Source organism: Chiloscyllium plagiosum, unplaced genomic scaffold, assembly GCF_037043375.1.
Source record: "Chiloscyllium plagiosum isolate Xiang-an unplaced genomic scaffold, Cpla_swu_hap1 HiC_scaffold_42, whole genome shotgun sequence".
In the NCBI taxonomy this organism is placed as follows: Eukaryota; Metazoa; Chordata; class Chondrichthyes; order Orectolobiformes; family Hemiscylliidae; genus Chiloscyllium; species Chiloscyllium plagiosum.
Genome location: NW_028270180.1, coordinates 33067915 through 33091655, shown reverse-complemented (window position 1 = coordinate 33091655; position 23741 = coordinate 33067915). Strand labels below are relative to the sequence as shown.

The window sequence follows — 23741 nt, the reverse complement described above, 5'->3', positions numbered from 1 at the left end:
ACCCGTTCCAGTGCCTCCACATCCTTCCTATAGTATGGCGACCAAAACTGCAAACAATACTCCAGATGCGGCCGCACCGGAGTCTTATACAACTGCAACATGACCTCAGGACTCGGGAACTCAATTCCTCTACCAATAAAAGCCAGTACGCCATATGCCTTCACCGCACTATTTACCTGGGTGGTAACTTTCAAAGACCTGTGTACATGGACACCAAGATCCCTCTGCTCATCCACACTACCAAGTATCCGACCATTAGCCCAGTACCCCATCTTTTTATTACTCTTACCAAAGTGAATCACCTCACACTTAGCTACATTGAACTCCATTTGCCACCTTTCTGCCCAGTTCTGCAGCTTATCTATATCCCGCTGTAACCTGCCACATCCTTCCTCACTGTCTACAACTCCTCCGACTTTCGTATCATCCGCAAACTTGCTCACCCAACCTTCTAGCCCCTCCTCCAGGTCATTTATAAAAATGACAAACAGCAATGGTCCCAAAACAGATCCTTGCGGAACACCGCTAGTGACGGCACTCCAAAATGAACCTTTGCCATCAACTACTACCCTCTGTCTTCTTCCAGCCAGCCAACTCCTAATCCAAACCTCCAACTCACCCTCAATGCCATACCTCTGTATTTTTTGCAGTAGTCTACCATGGGGAACCTTATCAAACGCCTTACTAAAATCCATATACACCACATCTACTGCTTTCCCCTCGTCCACCTCCTTAGTCACCTTCTCAAATAATTCAATAAGGTTTGTGAGGCACGACCTGCCCTTCACAAAACCATGCTGACTCTCCTTGATCACATTATTCCTATCCAGATGTTCATAAATCCTATCCCTTACAATTCTCTCTAAGACTTTGCCCACAACAGAAGTGAGACTCGCCGGCCTATAGTTACTAGGGTTATCCCTACTCCCCTTCTTGAATAAGGGAACCACATTTGCTAGCCTCCAATCTTCTGGCACTACTCCTGTAGACAACGAGGACATAAAAATCAAGGCCAATGGCTCTGCAATCTCCTCCCTTGCTTCCCAGAGAATCCTAGGATAAATGCCATCAGGCCCGGGGGACTTGTCTATTTTCACCCTTTCCAGAATTTCCAACACCCCTTCTCTACATACCTCAAAGCCATCCATTCTACTTAATTGTGACTCCGTATTCACATCGACAACAATGTCCTGTTCCTGAATGAATACTGACGAAAAGTATTCATTCATTGTCTCCCCAATCTCTTCAGCCTCCACACGCAACTTCCCACTACTATCCTTGACTGGACCTATTCCTACTCTAGTCATTCTTTTATTCCTGACATACCTATAGAAAGCCTTAGGGTTTTCCCTAATCCTACCAACTAAGGACCATTCATGTCCCCTCCTTGCTGCTCTTAGCTCTCTCTTCACGTCCTTCCTGGCTACCTTATAACTCTCAATCGCCCCAATTCTTCACGCCTCATCTTTACATAGGCCGCCCTCTTCCATTTAACAATTCCTTATTAAACCACGGCTCCCTCACACGACCCTTTCCTCCCTGCCTGACGGGTACATACTTATCAAGGACACTCAATAGTTGCTCCTTGAACAAGCTCCACATATCAATTACGCCTTTGCCTTGAAGTTTACTTTTCCGAGCCACACATCCTAAGTCATGCCTCACAGCATCATAATTTCCCTGCCCCCAGCTATAACTCTTGCCCTGTAGTGCACATTTATCCCTCTCCATCACTAGAGTAAAAGTCACCGAATTGTGGTCACTGTCCCCAAAGTGCTCACCTATCTCTAATTCTAACACCTGGCCTGGTTCATTACCCAGAACCAAATCCAGTATGGCCTCACCTCTTGTTGGCCTATCTACATATTGTGTCAGGAAACCCTCCTGCACACATTGGACAAACACTGACCCATCTAACAAACTTGAGCTATAGCTTTCCCAATCAATATCAGGAAAGTTAAAGCCCCCATAACAACCACCCTATTAATTTCACTCTTCTCTTGAATCATCCTCTCAATCCTTTCTTCTACGTTTCTAGGACTATTAGGAGGCCTGTAAAAAAACTCCTAACAGGGTGAGCTCTCCTTTCCTATTCCTACCCTCAGCCCAAACTACCTCCGATGGCGAGTCTTCATCCATCGTCCTTTCCACAGCTGTAATACTATCTTTGACAAGCAATGCCACACCTCCCCCTCTTTTACCCCCACCTCTGACCCTACTAAAACATTTAAACCCTGGGACATGCAACAGCCAGTCCTATCCCTGTTCTACCCATGTCTCCGTAATAGCCACAACATCGAAGTCCCAGGTACCAACCCACGCTGCAAGTTCACCTACCTTATTTCGTATACTTCTTGCATTGAAGTATACACACTTCGAGCCACTTTCCTGTTTACAGACACCCTCCTTTGAAATTGATGCCATGTTCCTAACCTCCCTACACTCCAGGTCCTGCACCCTAAAGCTACAGTCTGGGCTCCCATGCCCCTGCAGAGTTAGTTTAAACCCCCCCCCAAGAGCACTAGTACTCTAGCTGTGATCTGACTAGTGTCATGCACCATCCATAATAACCTCCATCACAGCCTCCATGCGCTCATACTCAATGCTTCACTAACGAAGTATCCAAAGTGCCAACTTTATCTACATATCCTGTTGCTTTCAAGAATCTATAGACATGCACACCAGTGTCTCTCTGATCCTGTTTCCCAAGGCCCAACCATTCATTGTGTACTTCCTTGCCTTGTTAGTCCTCTTAAAATGCATCATCCTGAATTTTCAAAATCCTATCCCATTTGCCACTGTTCAACTCATTTATATTGACCTGTGGTTTAAGACTTTCTTCCTCACTATTTACCATACCACCAATTTCCATGTCATCTACAGATTTACTGATCTTGCCTTCTGTAATGTCTCGATCATTAATTTACATTAATTCAGCAAAGGGTCCAGCACTGAATCCCGTGGTACAGAACGCAGGCTTCCATCACAAAAACACCCTTTGATCACCCCCTGCTTCCTGCCACAAAGCCAATTTTGAATTCAATTTGCAAAATTGCCCTAGATCCCATGAACTCTTAGCTTCTTAACCAGTCGGTCATTCGAGACCCTGTCAGGAGCCTAACTGAAGTCCGTAGACTGCATCTACTGCACTGAGTGCGCCGCGGCAGTTCAGTGGTTGGCACTGCTGCCTCACAGTACCAGGGACTGAGTTCAATTCCAGCCTAGGGTGACTGTGCAAACTCCACAGAGACATTCTCCCTGAGTCTGCATGGGTTTCCGCCGGGTGCTCCGGTTTCCTGCTACAATCCAAAAATGTACAGGTTAGGTGAATTGGCCAAAGCTAAATTGCCCATAGTGTTCAGGATCTGTAGGTTAGATGCAGTAGTTAAGGGTAGATATAGGATAATGTAGGGGAATGGCTCTGGGAGGGTTATTCTTCAGAGAGTCAATGTCGACTTATTTGGCCGACGGGCCTGTTTCCACATTGGGATTCTGATATCAACACACCTAGTCACCACTTTGAAAAATGCAATCATGTTTGTTAGACATGATTTCCCCTTACAAAGCCATGTTGACTGTGTCCTTGATTAATTCCCACCTCTCCAAGTGGAGATAAATTCTACATCTTGGATTTGTTTTTTCCAGAAGTTTCCTTTCAGTTGTGTTAGATTCACTGGCCTGTGGTTTCCTAGTTTATCGCTGCCACCTTTCTTGAATAATGTTGCATCCCTCCTGAAGAGTGAGTGAATATGAAAATTAATGTCACTGTCCCTGCAATCTCCTCCCTTACCTCCCTCAACCGTCTTTGATAACAGACCTAGTGATTTATCCACTTGCAAGCCTGCTAACACTGCTAATACCTCTTCTCTCAATGCTAATTCCCAGATGCTGTTCTTAAACTCTGAAATTGCCAAAGATTGCAAGTTGGCTTTTTTTTTTTCAGAAATGGAAGTCTCAGTGCAGGTTCTGGTCATACAAAATGTTTAATAAAAATGTTTCTTTTATCAGATGGTGCAGGACCCTTCACAGTTTGATGTACTTGTAATGCCGAACCTCTATGGTGATATCTTAAGGTTAGTATACCAGGTGTAAGCTGTTTCCTTGCTTCTCTGCTGGCTCTTGGCTTTAGCAATTCAAGAATTCATGTTGTGAATGACATTGGGAATGTGTCCAGACATTTTTCATGTTATTTGCTGTGGCTGTATTGCACCAAGTCCAAGTACTATTTGTTTCTGAGAAACGTTAGTTTGTCTCATGGTGCTCAAACTGTTAGGCATTGTCTGACTCTTAGAATCCCTACAGTGTGGAAACAGGCCATTAGGTCCAACAAGTCCACACCGACCCTCAGAGTATCCCATCCAGACCCATTACCCTACCCTGTTAATTTACATTTCCCCTGACTAATGCACCTAACCTACCCACCCCTGAACACTGGGCAATTTAACATGGCCAATCCACCTAACCTGCACATCTTTGGACTGTGGGAAAAAACTGGAGCACCTGGAGGAAATCCACGCAGACACTGGGAGAATATGCGAACTCCAAACAATCTCCTGAGGCTGGAATCGAACCCGGGTCCCTGGCGCTGAGAGGCAGTAGTCCTAACTGCTGAGCCATGGCTTAGGAGCTCACTTTACAGTATTTGCTGCAGAGGAAGATGGTGGATGCAAGTCTATGTAATTCATTGCCCTCTTTGGCCAGTTGAGCTTTTCATCTCTGCTCACCTGTCCCAAACAGTTAGCCTCTGTGTCATGTAGAAAACTGGAGGTGTAGGCCATTCATTCAATGGACCCACTCCTCTAGCGTCTGGAAAGTTACGCATGTCTTTCTTAATTTATTCAGTCACTTGGCTTCTACAGCTTTCTGTGGTAGATAAGTCTGCAATTTTGTCACAGACAATACAGGCCCAGTTGTCCCAAATTCTCCTTTGAGTGACAGGCTTGTCATTCCAAGTCATTCTGGTGAACTTTTGCTGCAGTCATTTTAAAGCAAGTATTGCCTTTCTTGAGTAAGGAGTCCAAAATTGCACTCAATACTCCAGCAGGTCTGGTCTTAGCACTCTGCTTGATTGTATACTGTATTTCTAAATGCTCTGCCATTACTATTTGTGGGTGGCACAGTGGTTAGCACTGCTGCCTCACAGCGCCAGAGACCCGGGTTCAATTCCCGCCTCAGGCAACTGACTGTGTGGAGTTTGCACGTTCTCCCCGTGTCTGCGTGGGTTTCCTCCGGGTGCTCTGCTTTCCTCCCACCATCCAAAAGATGTGCAGGGTCAGGTGAATTGGCCATACTAAATTGCCCATAGTGTTAGGTTAGGGGTAAATGTAGGGGTTTGGGTGGGTTTCGCTTCGGCGGGTCGGTGTGGACTTGTTGGGCCGAAGGGCCTGTTTCCACACTGTAATCTAATCTAATCTACTGCTAATAGACTTTTACCTTTTCCAAAGAACAGATGCTAAGCTAATTGATCTGTAGTTACCTGTATTTTTGGCTCCTTATCATTTTAAATGTTATTGCATTGGCTGTGTTCTGATCCTTTGGGCTTTTTCCATAAGCTAATAATTTTTGGAATTCACCCTGTACTTTGCTACTTTTAATATCCTGGGAATCATCCTATCAAATCCAGGTCTTAAACTTATTAGCCCATTAGTTTCTCTGGTGCTTTATCTCCAGTAATAGATATTGTCTATTTCCTCTCCTCCCCTTGCCCCGATTGAGAATATTTGGAATACTGTTAGTGTATTCTACTGTAAGACTGGTGCAAAGCATTATTCAATTCCTCTGCCTGTTTCTGCAGTATTATTTCCCCAGCCTTTTTCTCAAAAAGGTCTATGATAACTTTGGTTTTTTTTTATATATAATTACAGAGGCTCTTGCTGTTCATCTTTATATTACTTGCAAGTTTACTCTCAAAGTTAACTCTTCCTCTTTTCTTTGGTCATTTTTGTTTTTGATTTTGAAACTGTCCCAATCTTTTGGCTTACTTTGTTTTTCCCACATCTTTGCCACCTTGTTTTTTTCTTTTAATTTAATGCTATCCTTAACTTCCCTGCTTAATCATGATTTGCTCATTCCCTTCATAAAATCCCTCTTTCTCACTGGGGTATATCTTAGTTGTGAGCCACGAGCTAGTTTCCTAAATATCAGCCATTGTTCCACAACCATTTTTATTACTTTCCCCATTCACTCCAGCTAGCTTGACTCTCATTCTTTGATTGCACTTATTGATGTTTAGTACTGCTGTTCCTGGTTCTAGTTTCTCCCCTCAAACAGAATGCTAAAATGTTATGGTCACTATTTCCGAGAGGATCTTTTACTCTGATGTCATTTATTAAATCTGCATCATTGTACTTTGAGATCCAAAATGAACTCATGCCCGATTAGTTTCTACATCTTCCAATCCAGGATCGTTTCTTGTTATGGTACTGCTGATGGCTCGTACTTACTCCATGCCATACTAGTGATGCTACTCCACCCTTTGCTCCTGCCTATCCTTTTCAAAAGTTGAATATCCTTGAATGTTTAATTCCCAGCTTTGATCTCCTTGTAACTGTATCATGTGGTTATAAGATCATACCATACGCATTAACCTGTATTTGTGCAGTTAATTCATTTTTAATATAAACATTGCACATACACGTAAAGAATCATTAATTTTGCCTACTTACCATTTCTCCTTTTAACATTACTGATGTTTTACTATTTTTTCTCTCCCCTTCCTGTCCCACGCTGGATGTTGTAATCCAAATGGGTGGTCTTTAGTACTGTCAGATCCTCTCGCTTTGTAAGCCTATGTCACCATCTCTGCTAAATTATAGGATATTCGGGTAGATGCCAGTGTTGTAACAGTACTGGATTAGATTGGCTTAAGATGCAGCAAGTTCTGCAGTATATTCCTTGAGAATGTTGTCAGAACTTGTAACTTTGCCGTATCCACTGCCTTGAGTAGTTTCTTGAAATCAAATGGCATGAATTGAATTGGCTGAAACTAACCATCTGATGTTGGGGACCACCAGAAGAGACCAAAATAGGTTATCTGCTGGACACTTCTGACTGAAGGTGGTTGGGAAAGCTTTGGTCTTATATTTTGTATTGATGTGCTGAGCTCCCCATCATTGAAGATGAGCATGTTTATGGAATATCCTCCTCCAATTAATTGTTTAGTTGCCCACAATCACATTCAACTGGATATGGCAGGGTTGCGGAGTGTAGACTGTGGAATCGCTTGTAACTCTTTGATTGCTGCTTACTGGCATACAGGCAGTTCTGTTTGTAGCTTTACCAGGTTGACACTTCATTTTTAGGTATTTCAGCTGCTGCTACTGGCATGCCCTCTTCAATGCATTAGGGTTGTTGGTAATGATAGAGTGAAGGGTATGTTGAAGCTTAAGATTACAAATTGTATTGCGTACAGTAATGCTACTGCTGATGGCTCATAATACCTCATGGATACCCAATCTTGAGTTGCTGGATCTGTTCAACATCTGTCCGGTTTAGCACTCTTGGTGACAGCATTGGGCTCGACCCGTTGTCACCGGGAGGTTGATGGGCTCTGCACGTAGTGACCAGTTGGTGTTGACTCCACTACTAAATGTTCCTCATGGATATTTTCTGTCTTTCAGTGATCTATGTGCTGGATTAATTGGAGGCCTAGGAGTTACACCAAGTGGAAACATTGGAGAAAATGGAGTTGCAATATTTGAGTCTGTAAGATGAGTCGTATCTATCAAAGATTGAAATTATCTTCAAACATTCTACGTGTACAAATGTACATTTTTAAATGAATGAAATTCACTTGTGATATGGCAACTCTGATATGGAACATTATGCTTATTTAGCAATGTTGGCAGGCCTTGTTCAGGCCACACCCACACCTGCAACTGTCATAAATGCAGACAATGGGGTTTAACATAAAAACAGGGAAGGAAAATTGGGCAGTGAGCACAGGAACAAGAGGGTGAAGTCACAGGCTGGGAAAGTCACTCTTGCAGAAGCTGTGGGAAGAAAGCAGTGATGCTAGCTCCGGTTTTTTTAAACTGGTATGGAACAATAGGAAATGATTTTAAATGAGGTGAGAGGCTGAAGCTGTTGAAAACTGATCAAAGGAGACAGATAAAGGAGAACTAGTAGATGTAATATGTTTGGATTTCTAAAAGGTGTTTGAGGTATTGCTATCAAGGCTGCTGAATAAGCTAAGAGCCAATGGTAATAGAGTACATTAGCAAGAGTCGAGGAATAGTTAACTAATGGGGATGAAGGGAACATTTTCAGGATAGCAAGCAGTAACTAGTGGTGTGCCAAGGGGTCAGTGCATAGGCCACAATTATTTACGATTATTTAAGTTAATGTGAATGAGAGAACTTGTACTATACTCAAGTTTGCGTATGACACAAAAATAAATAAAGACTAGTAGTGAGAGTGACAACCTTGACAGTGTGATATAGACAGTTAAGTGAATGGCTAAAACCTTGGCAGATGGGATGTAATATGGGAATATGTGAGGTTATGCGCTTTGGCAGGAATAATAGAGGAGCTGAATATTAAAGCTGCAGAACAGGGATTTGGGTATCCTCATTGATGAATCCCAAAGTTAGCATCCAAGTTCATCAGGAATTAGGGAACACAAATGGACTGTTGCCCAATATTTCAAATGGAATAGAGAGTTAAAATAGTGAAGTCTTTCTCAAACTATATAAGACATTAGTTAGACTTACAGTTGGAATACTGTGAACAATTTTGGGCACCTTATCCAAGGCAAGATGTACTGACATTAGAAATAGTCCAGAGATTCTGCATATGTGAGGATTTTCTTGAGTAGTTTGGACATGTACTCATTGGAGTTCAGAAGAATGAGAGGTAATCTTATTGAAACATAAATAGATTCTTGAAGAACTTGCCAAGGTAGATGTGGAGAGATTGCTTTCCCCTTGTGGGCAAGCCATGAACAAATGGATCAGAATAAGAGGTCATCCGTTTAAGACTTGAGAAAATTATTCTTTTGGAGAATAGTGAATCCGTGGGATTCTTTACCACAGGGCTTTTGAAGCTAGATTCAAGGCTGAGACAGATATTTAATCAGTATGGGGATCAAGGGTTATGGGAAAAAGGCAAAAGTGGAGTTGATTATCAGATCAGTCATCTCATTAAAGGGCAGAGAAGATCTGATGGGCTGAATGGCCTACTTATGCTCCTATATCTTATGGGGATGCAAGAAGAGTGAGGGCTCAAAGCAAGGTGTGTTCACTGATATTTGTTCGAGACAATACAGGGTAAATAATCCTGGCTTACTGAAGGTCCTCATTCAGCCATCGTCTAATAGAATGGTAGACCAGGCTTGAACTGCTGATGGCTCCTGTTCTCAAGTTCCCTGGCCAACCTTTGGAATCAGGAACCCTTTTATAATGTCATGATCACTACTACTGGCTAGCTTTTGGATTTAAGTTCCACCTTGGCCTTCAGCTCCTGATTACACCATTACCACTGCACCACCCTCTCCTCTTAGCATCACTGTAAAATTGTGGACTTGTTCAGTGCAACTAATAATTTTCCTGTATTTTGTGGAAAAATTGGAGGCATTTGTGTAAATGCTTGCAGTAGGATCAAGTGTGCTTTGCTGATTGCCTTCTGTTGTGTTCTCCAGGTTCATGGAACTGCGCCAGACATTGCTGGGTTGGATTTGGCAAATCCCACAGCACTCCTGTTAAGTGCTGTAATGATGTTGCGACACATCGGACTCTATGGTCATGCTAAAAAAATAGAAGCTGCCTGCTTTGAAACAATTAAGGATGGAAAGGTAGGTATGCTACAAATAAATTCCAGAAATACATCAGCATTTCAGGACCACTTGATCCTCTTTCAACAACTGAGCACTTATAAACTCTAACAGTCAGTGCCTTCCCCAAACCTGACAGCCATATGCTGTGTTTGTGAAAGGTGCATTACAAATCTGTTATCTGTAAAGATAATAGGATTGTAATAGTAGGGGATTTTAACTTTCCAAACATGGACTGGGACTACCATAGTGTTTAGGGCTTGGATGTAGAGGACTTTAAGTATGAATAAGAACATTTTCTTGTGCAATATGTAGATGTACCTACTTATGAAGGAAAAGTGACTGAGATGAGTGGGGGAGCAATTTAGGGCAAGTGATCATAATTGTTTTTTAAAATAGTTATGAAAAAGGATAGACCTGATCCAAATGTTCAAGTTCTAAATTGGAGTAAGGCTAATTTTGATGGTATTGGGCAGGAACTTCCAAAAGTTGACTGGGGGAGGCAGTTCATAGATGAAGTGACGGTTGGAAAACAGACTTTTAAAAATGAGAACGAGCGTTTAGAGACAGTATGTTCCTGTTTAGGGTGTAGGTTTGCTCGCTGAGCTGTAGGTTTGATATCCAGACATTTCATTACCTGGCTAGGTAACATCATCAGTGGTGACCTCCAAGTGAAGCGAAGCTGTTGTCTTCTGCTTTCTATTTGTTTGTCCTGGATGGGGTTCCTGGGGTTTGTAGTGATGTCATTTCCTGTTTGTTTTCAGAGGGGTTGATAGATTGTATCGAGATCAATGTGTGTGTTTATGGCGTTGTGGTTGGAGTGCCAGGCCTCTAGGAATTCTCTGGCATGTCTTTGCTTAGCCTGTCCCATACACACATCATATGTATGATGTATGGAAACATCAAAGAAGTTTCAGAAATGACAGCCAGACTACTAAGACCCCTCTGAATCCTAGTAGCACACAAACCCACCAACACTCTCAAATAAAAACTAAAACTTTAAAAGACCCAGTACAACCCATGGACAAAACTAACGTCATCTACAAAATTCCATGCAAGGACTGCCACAAACACTACGTAGGACAAACAGGAAGAAAGTTAGCCACCAGGTTACACGATCACCAGCTAGCCACAAAAAGACACGACCCTCTCTCCCTCGTAGCCCTACACACGGAGGGGAGCAAAAACACCATTTCGACTGGGGCAACACATCTATCCTGGGACAGGTTAAGCAAAGATATGCCAGAGAATTCCTAGAGGCCTGGCACTCCAACCATAATGCCATAAACAAACACACAGATCTAGATACCATCTATCAACCCCTCAGAAAACGAACAGGAAATGACATCACCACAAACCCCAGGAACTCCATCCAGGACAAACCTATAAATAGAATGCAGGAGACAACAGCTTTGCTTCACTTGGAGGTCGCCACTGATGTTACCTAGCCAGGTAATGAAACGTCTGGATATCAAACCTACAGCTCAGCAAGCAAACCTACACCCTAAACCTCAACCTGAGCTACAAACCTTGCAAAAACGTTTCTGTTAGTGCGAAGGGCATGGCTGGTAGGTGCAGGGAATGCTAAATAACTAGACAAATTGAGGCTTCAGGTCAGGAAATACAGGGAGACTTGTGTCAGGTTTAGACAAGAGGGATTGAATGAATACCTGGAGCAGTATAAGGGTAGTAGGAGTATTCTTTTAAGGGGGACATCAGGAGGGCAAGAAGGGGACATGGGATAGCTTTGGCACATAAGGTTAAGGAGAGTCCAAAGAAATTCTACAATTGCATTAAGGGCAAAAAAGTAATTAGGGAGAGAATAGGGCCTCCTAAAGATCAACATGGCCATCTTTGTGTGGGACCACAGAAAATGGGTAAGATATTAAGTGAATGAATATTCTGCATCAATATTTGTTGTGGAAAAGGGCATGGAAGCTAGGGAACTTGGGGAAATAAACCGTGATGTCTTCAAGAGTCCATATTACAGAAGAGGTGGTGCTGGGCATCTTAAAAAAAAAAAACACAAAGGTAGATAAATTCCTAGGATTTGATCAGGTGTATCCCAGAACTTGGTGGTCAGATAGGGAAGAGATCATGGGCTCTTTGCTGAGATATTTGTGCCATCGACAGCACAAGTGATTGCCGGAAGACTGAAGGGTAGCTAATGTGATGCTATTATTTAGGAAAGGTGGTAAGGGAAAGCCAGACTACTGTGGATAGGCGAGCCTGAGGTCAGTGGTGCATACGCTGATGGAGGGCATTCTGAGCAACAAGATTTACATTCATTTGAAAAGGCAAGGACTTGATAGTAAACATGGCTCTGTGCATGGGAAATAATGTCTTACCAGCTTGATTGAATTATTTGAAGAAGTGACAAAGTAAATTGAAGTTCGAGCCTTAGACCTTGTCTATATGGACTTCAAGGTACTTGACAAGATTCTGCATGGTAGGCTGGTTAGCAAGGTTAGATCACATGGAATCCAGGGTGAGCTATCCAGTTTGATACAAAATTGATTTGAAGGTAGGAGATGTGGTGGTGGTGGTGGTAGAAGTTTGTTTTTCGGACTGAAGGCCTGTGACCAGCGATGTGCTGCAAGAATTGGTGCTGAATCCACTGCTTTTAAGTTACTTGTGTTTTATTCACTCATGAGATGTAGGTATCACTGGCGAGTGCCAGCGTTTATTGCCCAGAGTGGGGTTGAGAGTTGACCACGTTGCTGGAGTCACATTGTAGGCCAGACCATGTGAAGGATGGCAGTTTCCTTCCTTAAAGGACATGAGTGACCCAGTTGGGTTTTTCTGACAATCGATAATGGATTCAAAGTTGTCGTTACACTTTTAATTCCAGATATTTACTGAATTCAAATTCCACCATCTACCATGGTGGGATTTGAGCCCAGGTCCTGAGAACATCACCTGGGTCAACAGTTTAGCAATAATATCACCATTGACCATAGGCCATTGATGATTTGGGTGTGAATATAGGGGGTATAGTTAGTAAGTTTGCAGATGACACCAAAATTGGTGTAATGGACAGCAAAGAAGATTACTTCAGAGTATAAAAGGACCTTGATCAGTTGGGCTGAGGGTTGGCAGATGGAATTGAATTTAGATAAATGTGAGGTGTTGCATTCTGGTAGGGTTTGATCTATAGGTAAAGGCTGTATAAGCTGGGGCTTTTCTCCCTGGAGCTTTTGGAGGCTGAGGGGTGATCTTTTCGAAGTTTATAAATTCATGAGGGACATGGAATGAATAGTCAAGGTCTTTTTCTCAGGGAAGGGAGTCCAAACTAGAGGGCATAAATTTTAAAGTGAGAGGGGGAAGATGTAAAAGGGACCTGAGGAGCAATAACACTCAGATGTCTGGTTGCACTTAGAACATGCACATTCTGTTCTAAACCAGGCAGTACAGTGAAATAGTAAAACACAAAGCAGTTTAGTAAAGTTGTAAGTAGTTAGAGAAACTGAGGGGAGTTTATAGATGTTGGTGAATACAGAGAGATCCAGAGAATCTCTACAGTTTGGAAACAGGCCCTTCAGCCCAACAAGTCCACACCGACCCTCCAAAGAGTAACCCACCCAGACTTATTCCCCCTACCTTACATTTTACCCCTGACTAATGTACCTAACCTACACATCCCTGAACACAATGGGCAATTGAGCATGACCAATTCATCTAACCTGCACATCTTTGGACTGGGAGAAAACTGGATCACCTGCAGGAAACCCACGCAGACATGAGCCGAATGTGCAAACTCCACACAGACAGTCGGCTGAGGCTGGAATCCGATCCAGGGCCCTGATGATGTGAGGCAGCAGTGCTAACCACTGTGCCGCCCTAAAATACAGGCAGTTTGAATGGAGATGTTTCTCTGAAGGACAGAGAAGGCATGGAGACATGCTGTGCTGCAGCAGCCCCTGCAGGCAATATTTATAATTACAATAACCCCTTTTCTCATCTGGGCAATGGGATCTGTTTGGCATGCTTATAAGAGTTGAATTTTATGTAAGTGAGATGATTGTAGAAATCTTCCAAGCATTTTGTATGGGCTTTGTTGCAATTAGACATTGCTGATACATAGAAGCAAAACATTGTGGTCAAATTCAATGACAAATACGGATTTTGTTTCTGCTGCTGAGAAGTAACAACTGGAAGAGTTGGATTAGATTAGATTACAGTGGCCAACAAGTCCACACCGACCCGCCGAAGCGCAACCCACCCATACCTATACATTTACCCTTTACCTAGCACTGCGGGCAATTTAGCATGGCCAATTCACCTGACCTGCACATCTTTGGACTGTGGGAGGAAACCAGAGCACTCGGAAGAAACCCACGCAGACACGGGGAGAACATGCAAACTCCACACAGTCAGTCGCCTGAGGTTGGAATTGAACCCGGGTCTCAGGTGCTGTGAGGCAGCAGTGCTAGCCATTGTGTCACCGTGCCGCCCCCTGACTAATTGCACTTATTCAAGATAAATGTTGTTGTTCATGTGCAACATGCCATTCAGAAACTTCAGATTTCTGTGAAAGCTTTGGTTTGCTATTCTGCTTCCACTGCAGCAGCATTGCAAGCATTGGTCTCAAAATATTTATCCTGTCAATGGTTATTTTATCTCATATTGAGGCCATGTCCTTTTATGTCTGATGGAAAGACTTCTCAAAGTTTATTCCGCTTACCAAACCTTTCCATTATCTTCCCTCATTCTTAACAGTCACTTTTCAAGCGAAAGTTCTCACCGTTCTTTTCAATGGGTTCTGATTAATCTGTAAAGGATAGCTGGTGTGAGAAAATCCCAGGATGCTGTCCAGCAGTTAGTCTTGAGCATAATGTTGGGATAGATTTGAGGGAGAAGCTCAAGTCTGGCAGCACCTGTGAGAAAAAGCAGAGTTTTAGTCCAGTGACTCTCTTTCAGTTCTGCTTAACTCTGCTTTCTCTCCACAGGTATTGCCAGGCCTGCTGAGTTTCTCCAGCAACTTGTTTCTCTTTCAGATTTCTTTGTTTTATTTTACTGTAGTAGCAGTGTTTTCCCTAAATTGTGAAACTTTCAAACCAGGAGGATTTGGGATAGAAATCTTCAGGTTGCTAGAATTGAGAAGTTTAGGCCATAAAGTTGTCTGTACAGTTTGAGGGAGAGAAACTGGAAGGTGTCATTTAAATGAGACCTAGAGTTGAGATAGGAGAATATTTTTCTGGACTTGAGTTTCTAATGGATAGAATTGGGGGGGAGGGGGGGATGTTGGAATGTTTAATGTTTGTTGAAATCTATCTAACTGTATTTTCTTTTGTAATAGAATGTTATGTTTTGTTCAAGAACATCTGCAACCTCTATTACAGTAACTAACCAAGTTAGCTAAACAAAGTTATCACAGTTTTGACTTGGCAAGTATTTCCATCAGCTTAGGTCACAATAGGAATCACAACTGTTATTATACAGATTTCATGGCTACCTTCCATTGTGAGACAATGGATATTGTGCACGTCTGACAACTCTAGGTTCCATCAGTCCTTTCCATGTGTCTTGCCCATGCTAAACCAGGCTGATCTTTTTCTAGGTGCTGACCAAAGATCTTGGAGGCAATTCTAAATGTTCAGAGTTCACCAGTGAAATCTGCCGAAGAGTGCGAGATCATGATTGAGTCACCGTTCACTTTCTTGCAATACCAGTTCCAACATAGATGGATTCTCTATTACTGCTGTGCAAACAACTGCTGTATATTGTCAAATGTCCTGCAACATTTATTGTAACTTGTGGTTGAAAGCTCTGATTTGCTTTCATTAGTGGCATTCCAGTTTGTTTTCTATTTAGATTATTTTTTTGTTCAGACTGACTGTGTTGTCTTTTTCTTTATTGAAAGCTGCTAATGAGATTGGTCATGAGATTTCATTGTTCATTGCCATTCCCTTTAATTAAAATGTATTACATGTCTTCTCCCATTTTGCCAACTCGTTGAAAGGCTGTTTTTAAATGTTGTTGCTTTAAAGACCGGACATTGCTTCTGTTCCACTGTTGAAGATGGGAATCACAAATTGAGCTGCTTTTGTACTTGTTTAAGAAAACATTTTGCTGCAAACTGGCTCCAACCATAAAATTCATCACATCACCATTTCAAATCTTTATCTAATTGCACACATTTGCCGACCTTAAGTTATGCCCTTTTTCAGACATAAGGGTGCATTTTTAAAAGCTTTTAAATATTTTTAAAATTCAATAATATTGACTACACCCATGAAATTAATATAAAGTGTTCTGTACAGCTTTTAAAAGTTATTTTTGGTTATTTAATGCTGTTATTCAAGTATGGTGGACTGATTTATTGATTTGAAATGCTTATTTTTGTGATAAACCCATAATCAGCTGTATTAATAAAGCTGCATGCACCAAGTTATTACTAAAATATATCCAGGAATATTTTCAATATAAATTGCCTTTAGGATTACTGCCCACTTGCACTAGTTTGTTATAGAGTTTACATTTGGTGATAATGAAGTTCAGCAGAAACTCGAGCAAAATAATTGACTTGTCAAAACCCATAATCTAACTGTTTGCTCCTCGTAATTAAGCTTCAAATTGATGAGTAGTCGTGTTGATGACTAGTTTGAAATGGTTTCAACCCTAAACAAGAAGTTAGGAACTTGAATCCTAACTGAGTTGAGATAAATAAAGCAGCACTGAGGAAGTGGGTCGTGAGATTCACCAACTCCCATTGATATGTCCTCTGCTTCCTCCTGACCTGCTGTCTGGAAGGACTTGGTTCCATTTTGCCAGTTGTGCTGTTTCCATTCAGATGATGAGAGAGGTTATGCAGAGATTAGAAGATTTAGTTTAATAGCTGCTCATTAGCATCAAATTATCAAGCAACATCAAACGCCGAAATGTTTTGCAGACATTGATTTTTTTTTGTAAAAGAAGGAAGGCCATGACAGCAATTGGATTGTTTGGGGATAACATTGAAAGGCTAGCCATGGACATTCTGTACAAGGAACAAGTTTGTTTAAAAATGCATCACTGAAAGAGAAGCATTTAATCTGCAAAGGGAACAATTCTGAGGAGCAACATTAATGGTGTAGCCTTTGTTTTTAAGAAGTTGCTGCTGTGTGGTAGAAAACCACCTCCATATGGTCAGATAGCTCTTTCTAACTGCTTTCCAACTCCATGTGAATTAACAATAATTAATATATTGTAACTTCCATTGTAATGAAACATCCCAAGTGCCTAAACAGGAACATAGAACAATACAGCGCAGAACAGGCCCTTCAGCCCTCGATGTTGTGCCGGCCTGTGAAATATTCTCAGCTCGTCCCCCTACACTATTCCATTGTCATCCATGTGCTTATCCAAGGATTGTTTACATCTCTCTAATGTGGCTGAGTTAACTACATTGGCAGGTAGGGTATTCCACGCCCTTACCATTGAGTAAAGAACCTGCCTCTGCCATCTGTCTTAAATCTATCACCCTCAATTTGTAGTTATGCCCCATCATACAAGCTAACGTCATCATCCTAGGAAAAAGACTTTCATTCCACAATATTCTAAAGTAAAATAAAACACCAAGCCAAATAATGAAAAGCTATGTCAAATACGTTGCTCTAAAGAATGTCTTAAAGGTGGAAAATGATCCAGATACTGCTCCATTACACAGACCAGTGTTATGAGTGAAGATCTGGACCATGGGGGGGGGGGGGGGGGTGGATGGTCTCTCGGTTCCATGATTGATCAATAAGCACTCACAATCAGTCTGGTTCTTTAAGACTTCATTCTTTATTTCTTCATACGGCCGGGTGAAGAGCGTCCAGAAACACAGAGGTTGTATACTTCCGTACTCCTCGGAGGAGCTGCACACCTGGCTTTTTTATACTTAAAGAAGGGTACAGGCCATGATTGCATAGTACATTCAAACAATTACCAATCAATACACAATACTACTTTATTTGACAATTATTTGGTCCAATGATATTTCCTGGGAACCAAGATTGTTTTCCAACACTCAGGCGCCCCTTACCTCACTAACCGAGCCATTGCATCTGAAGGGCAGTTAGGATGGCCAGTAATGTCTTATCTTGTCTAGTTATTTCTATGCTGTAAAGGGAGCATTGTCTGCTAATCTCTATTGAGAGTAGGCTATAAGGCTGTCCTGCCTCAGACATCATGGGATGTGAATGGTAATTGAGAACATAGAGTGACGACTTGAGCTTTACTATTACCTCAACTTTTGTGCAGCTATAACACTTTCAGAATGGACCAGGCCACAATGTGTGCAGATGACATTCAAGATCAGGATGTTGACACCAGCTGAACCATCACTCAATATTTTCTGCTCCCACAATGCAGACTGTGATCAATCCAGCATGAGGTTCCAACTCCTTTTTTTCATTCCAGTAGAAAGACTATCTTGGCACCATTGTCAGCCATGATGTCTGCCCAGATGAGAACTAAGCTTTACCAACCAAATTGAATGGACACTTTCTGGCACCTCTATACGGTGCAGATGTGACATGGATCATACTTTGAGACATAGTTTGCAATACTGTGCACTCAACATATGGAATGCAAGTATTGAAAAATACAACTGCTTTGAGGCTAACATCACTGTCATGGAAACTGCTATTGATGACACATGATTCATTCTAAATAATCCTGGGAGTGATTCAGATGGGAAGACAATGCATGCACAGCTGCTCACAGATTGCTCAACGCTGCCCCAGTATTGACTGGTTAAAACTGCGGGAATATTCAAATACTAGGAAACATGCGGATGTATCTGATTGGATCAAAAATACAACAGGTGCATCAACAAAGGAGACAGCTTCATTGAAACAAAAGCACAGGAGATTATAGCTGACTGATTAACAGGGGCTGAGATGGTTTAACACTAATGAATTGTACCCTAGGGACAACAGTGTCCCTGTGGGAGCTATAACGTCACAGTTGGAGGAGCTTAGCAAAGCTATTGATCAGGTTGCTCCAGTTACTGATGATATACCACCTGATCTCAAGAACGGAAAGGTATCACTTAGGCAGCTGAATGAGCTTCTTCATCACTTCTGGAGAGTGACCTGTTGCACAGGATAAAGGTGATGCAACAGTTGTAACCATATACAAGGGTAAGCACAACCACCAGAAGTGATTGAGGGATTGCTTTGTTGAGTGCAATGGGAAAAGTATTTGCTGTTTGAAATTATTTACCCTCGTCAGACTGCAGATCTGGCTTAGCACATCTTTCCTGACCTTCAGGATCAGGAGATCCACAATGGACATGAACCTCTCAGCCCAGTTAGTGCAAGAAAAATGTTGATAAATCTTGCCAACACATTTGATCATGTGAGCAGATGCAGCCAATCGAAGATGCTGGAAAAAGTGACTACATGCTGAAGCTGCTGATTGTGATCTGGCTGATGACAACATGATCGGTATGATCATTTATGACAGGGAAGCTTCAGAACCTTTGAGATCCACAGTGGGGTAAAACAGTTGCTTTATGGTGCTGTCACTCTGGTGGCTCGAGCCAGTGAGGATAGTATACTGTAAATCTAGCCTCACTATTTTCTGCGACATCACAAATGTGAAAACTTGATGAAACTACCAGAGTGCCAGACTCATTCAGATTAAAAAAAGTGCGCCACTTTTTCCGTTTTAAAAGTAAAATAATTTATTGCAAATAACGTGACAGAAATACGAATTGTGTTATGGCCAGGCCAGACTCCTACAAAATATTTCCAGAATGTAGCCTAGACCCTAACGTTTTCTTATTTTAAAGGCAGATGTGAAGTGGATATTCTGGATGTGATGCAGCTGGTCAAACCATTCAGCTTTAAGCAAACAATTTATTTACACACGAGATTTGAAATATGAACAAAAAAAAACTGAATTTAGAAGAACTTAACTATTGGAAAATTTAACCAACCTGATACAGCAACTTAACTAAGAAACTGTTCCAATCCAGTAACACCCCATGAACACATCCCTTGGCAAAAAGATAAATTGAAACACACATTCTTACGGGCAGGAGGGACAACATCTAAAGAGATTTCAGAAAGTCAGTCAGGAATCATCTGCTGAAGTTTGCAACCTTTCCTGGACTCCAGCATTTTGTGACTGCCATAGCTAAACCAAACTAGAAAAAACCTGTTGTGGGAGAAGTGGCCACTCTCCTCCACTGTTAAACGAGGCTCTTCCAAGACCCCTCGGCATCTCTGCCTTTACGACTTCTCAAAGAAAACCCCAAGGACAAAATAACCTTGTTAATGTGACAGCAACGTCACAATTGTTAACTGTTAACTTTATAACTTAAACTCTATCCCTTTTTAAAAAAAAAGTTCCCAAACCCACACAAATAAGCACACAAAGGGCCAAGTAACAAATAAGGTACAAAGAAAATTACAGCACAGGAACAGGTCCTTCCGCCTTCCAAGCCTGCACTGATCCAGATCTTGTATCTAAACCTGTGGTCTATTTTCTAAGGACCTGTATCCCTCAGCTCCATTCATGTATCTGTCTAGATACACCTTAACTGATGCTATTGTGCCCATCGAGGAGAAAGTGAGGACTGCAGATGCTGGGGATCCAGATGTTGCTGGAAAAGCACAGCAGATCAGGCAGCATCCAAGGAACAGGAGAATCGACGTTTCGGACATAAGCCCTTCTTCAGGAATGAGGAAAGTGTGCCCAGCAGGCTAAGATAAAAGGAAGGGAGGAGGGACTTGGGGGAGGGGCGTTGGAAATGCGATAGGTGGAAGGAGGTTAAGGTGAGGGTGATAGGCCGGAGTGGGGTGGGGGCGGAGAAGGTCAGGAAGAAGATTGCAGGTTAGGAAGGCAGTGCTGAGTTCGAGGGATTTGACTGAGACAAGGTGGGGGGAGGGGAAATGAGGAAACTGGAGAAATCTGAGTTCATCCCTTGTGGTTGGAGGGTTCCTAGGCGGAAGATGAGGCGCTCTTCCTCCAACCGTCGTGTTGCTATAGTCTGGCGATGGAGGAGTCCAAGGACCTGCATGTCCTTGGTGGAATGGGAGGGGGAGTTGAAGCGTTGAGCCACGGGGTGGTTGGGTTGGTTGGTCCGGGTGTCCCAGAGGTGTTCTCTGAACCGTTCCGCAAGTAGGCGGCCTATCTCCCCAATATAGAGGAGGCCACATTGGGTGCAGCGGATGCAATAGATGATGTGTGTGGAGGTGCAGCTGAATTTGTGGCGGATATGGAAGTATCCTTTGGGGCTTTGGAGGGAAGGGGGGAGGTGTGGGCGCACGTTTTGCATTTCTTGCGGTTGCAGGGGAAGGTGCTGGGAGTGGAGGTTGGGTTGGTGGAGGGTGTGGACCTGACGAGGGAGTCATGGAGGGAGTGGTCTTTTCGGAACGCTGATAGGGGAGGGGAGGGAGATATATCCCTGGTGGTGGGGTCCGTTTGGAGGTGGCGGAAATGACGGCGGATGATCCGCTGTACATGGAGGTTGGTGGGGTGGTAGGTGAGGACCAGTGGGGTTCTGTCCTGGTGGCGGTTGGAGGGGCGGGGCTCAAGGGCGGAGGAGCGGGAAGTGGAAGAGATGCGGTGGAGGGCATCGTCGACCACGTTTGGGGGAAAATGCGGTCTTTGAAGAAGGAGGCCATCTGGGTTGTACGGATTTGGAACTGGTCCACCTGGGAGCAGATGCGGCGGAGATGAAGGAATTGGGAATATGGGATGGCGTTTTTACAGGGGGCAGGGTGGGAGGAGGTGTAGTCTAGGTAGCTGTGGGAGTCGGTCGGTTTATAGTAAATGTCCGTGTTGATTCGGTTGCCCGAGATAGAAATGGAAAGGTCTAGGAAGGGGAGGGAGGAGTCTGAGACGGTCCAGGTGAATTTGAGGTCGTGGTGGAAGGTGTTGGTATGCTGCCGGACCTGGGGACTTCTTCACCTTAATGCCTTTTAGAATACCCAATACTTCTTCCCTCCTTATAGAGTCATAGAGATGTACAGCATGGAAACAGACCCTTCGGTCCAACTTGTCCATGCTGACCAGATATCCCAACCCAATCTAGTCCCACCTGCCAGAACCCAGCCCATATCCCTCCCAACCCTTCCTATTCATATACCCATCCAGATGCCTTTTAAATGTTGCAATTGTACCATCCTCCACCACATCTTCTGGCAGCTGATTCCATACATGTACCACTCTCTGAGTGAAAAGGTTGTCCCTTAGGTCTCTTGTATATCTTTCCCCTCTCACCCTAAACCTATGCCCTCTAGTTTTGAACTCCCCCACCCCACGGAAGAGACATTGTCTATTTATCCTATCCATGCCCCTCATAATTTTGTAAACCTCTATAAGGTCGCCCCTCAGCTTCCGACCCTCCAGGGAAAACAGCCCTAGCCTATTTAACCTCTCCCTGTAGCTCAAATCCTCCAAGCCTGGCAACATCCTAGTAAATCTTTTCTGAACCCTTTCAAGTTTCACAACATCCTTCCGATAGGAAGGAGACCTGAATTGCCCGCGATATTCAAAAGTGGCCTAACCAATGTCCTGTACAGCCGCAACATGACCTCCCAACTCCTGTACTCAATACTCTGACCAATAAAGGAAAGCATACCAAAGGCCTTATTCACTATCCTATCTACCTGTGACTCCACTTTCAAGGAGCTATGAACCTGCACTCCAAGTTCTCTTTGTTCAGCAACACTCCCTAGGACCTTACCATTAGGTGTATAATTCCTGCTGAGATTTGCTTTCCCAAAATGCAGCACCTCGCATTTATCTGAATTAAACTCCATCTGCCACTCCTCAGCCCATTGTCCCATCTGATAAAGATCCAGATGTAATCTGAGGTAACCTTCTTCACTGTCCACTTCACCTCCAATTTTGGTGTCCTCTGCAAACTTACTAACTATACCTCCTATTCATTTACATAAATGATGAAAAGTAGAGGACCCAGCACCAATCCTTGTGGCACTCCACTGGTCACAGGCCTCCAGTCTGAAAAGCAACTCTGCACCACCACTTTCTGCCTTCTACTTTGAGCCAGTTCTGTATCCAAATGGCTAGTTTGCCCTGTATTCCATGAGATCTAACCTTGCTGACCAGTCTCCCATGGGGAACCTTGTTGAAGGCCTTACTGAAGTCCATATAGATCATGTCCACCACTCTGCCCTCATCAATCCTCTTTGTTACTTCTTCAAAAAACTCAGTCAAGTTTGTGAGACATAATTTCCCACACATAAAGCCATGTTGACTATCCCTAATCAGTCCTTGTCTTTCCAAATGTACATCCTGTCCCTCAGGATTCCCTCCATCTACTTGTCCACCACCGACGTCAGGCTCACTGCTCTATAGTTCCCTGGCTTGTCCTTACCAACCTTCTTAAACAGTGGCATCACGTTAGCCAACCTCCAGTCTTCTGGCACTTCACCTGTGACTATTGATGATCCCAATATCTCAGTAAGAGGCCCATCAATCACTTCTCTAGCTTCCCACAGAGTTCTAGGGTACACCTGATCAGGTCCTGGGGATTTATCCACCTTTATGTGTCTCAAGATGTCCAGCACATTCTCCTCTATAATATGGACACTTTTCAAGATGTCACCATCTATTTCCCTACATTCTATATCTTTCATGTCTTGTTCCACAGTAAATACTGATGCAAAATACTCATTTAGTATCTCCCCCATTTTCTGTGGCTCCACACAAAGGCCGCCTTGTTGATCTTTGAGGGGCCCTATTCTCTCCCTAGTTACCCTTTTGTCCTTAATGTATTTGTAAAAACCCTTGGATTCTGCTTAACTCTATTTTCCAAAGCTATCGCATGTCCCCTTTTTGCCCTCCTGATTACCCTCTTAAAGTACACTCCTACTGCCTTTAACCTTTTCTAAGGATTCATTCGATCTATCTTGTCTATATCTGATATATGCTTCCTTCTTTTTCTTAATCAAACGTTCAGTTTCTTTAGTCATCCAGCATTCCCTATACCTACCAGCCTTCCCTCTCACCCTGACAGGGATATACT

The 23741-nt window shown here is 43.0% G+C and overlaps 1 protein-coding gene across 1 annotated transcript in view; it reads left to right on the top strand.

Annotated features, from left to right (window-relative positions):
• Window positions 1-16174, top strand: part of idh3a (isocitrate dehydrogenase (NAD(+)) 3 catalytic subunit alpha) — a 37967-nt gene extending 21793 nt beyond the window's left edge. Inside the window, exons 8-11 of the mRNA XM_043680153.2 lie at window positions 4009-4073; window positions 7620-7704; window positions 9638-9790; window positions 15330-16174. Coding sequence (XP_043536088.2) covers window positions 4009-4073; window positions 7620-7704; window positions 9638-9790; window positions 15330-15413 — 387 coding nt within the window. The 3' untranslated portion in view covers window positions 15414-16174. The remainder of the gene's footprint in view (window positions 1-4008; window positions 4074-7619; window positions 7705-9637; window positions 9791-15329) is intronic.
• Window positions 16175-23741: the final 7567 nt, after the last annotated feature.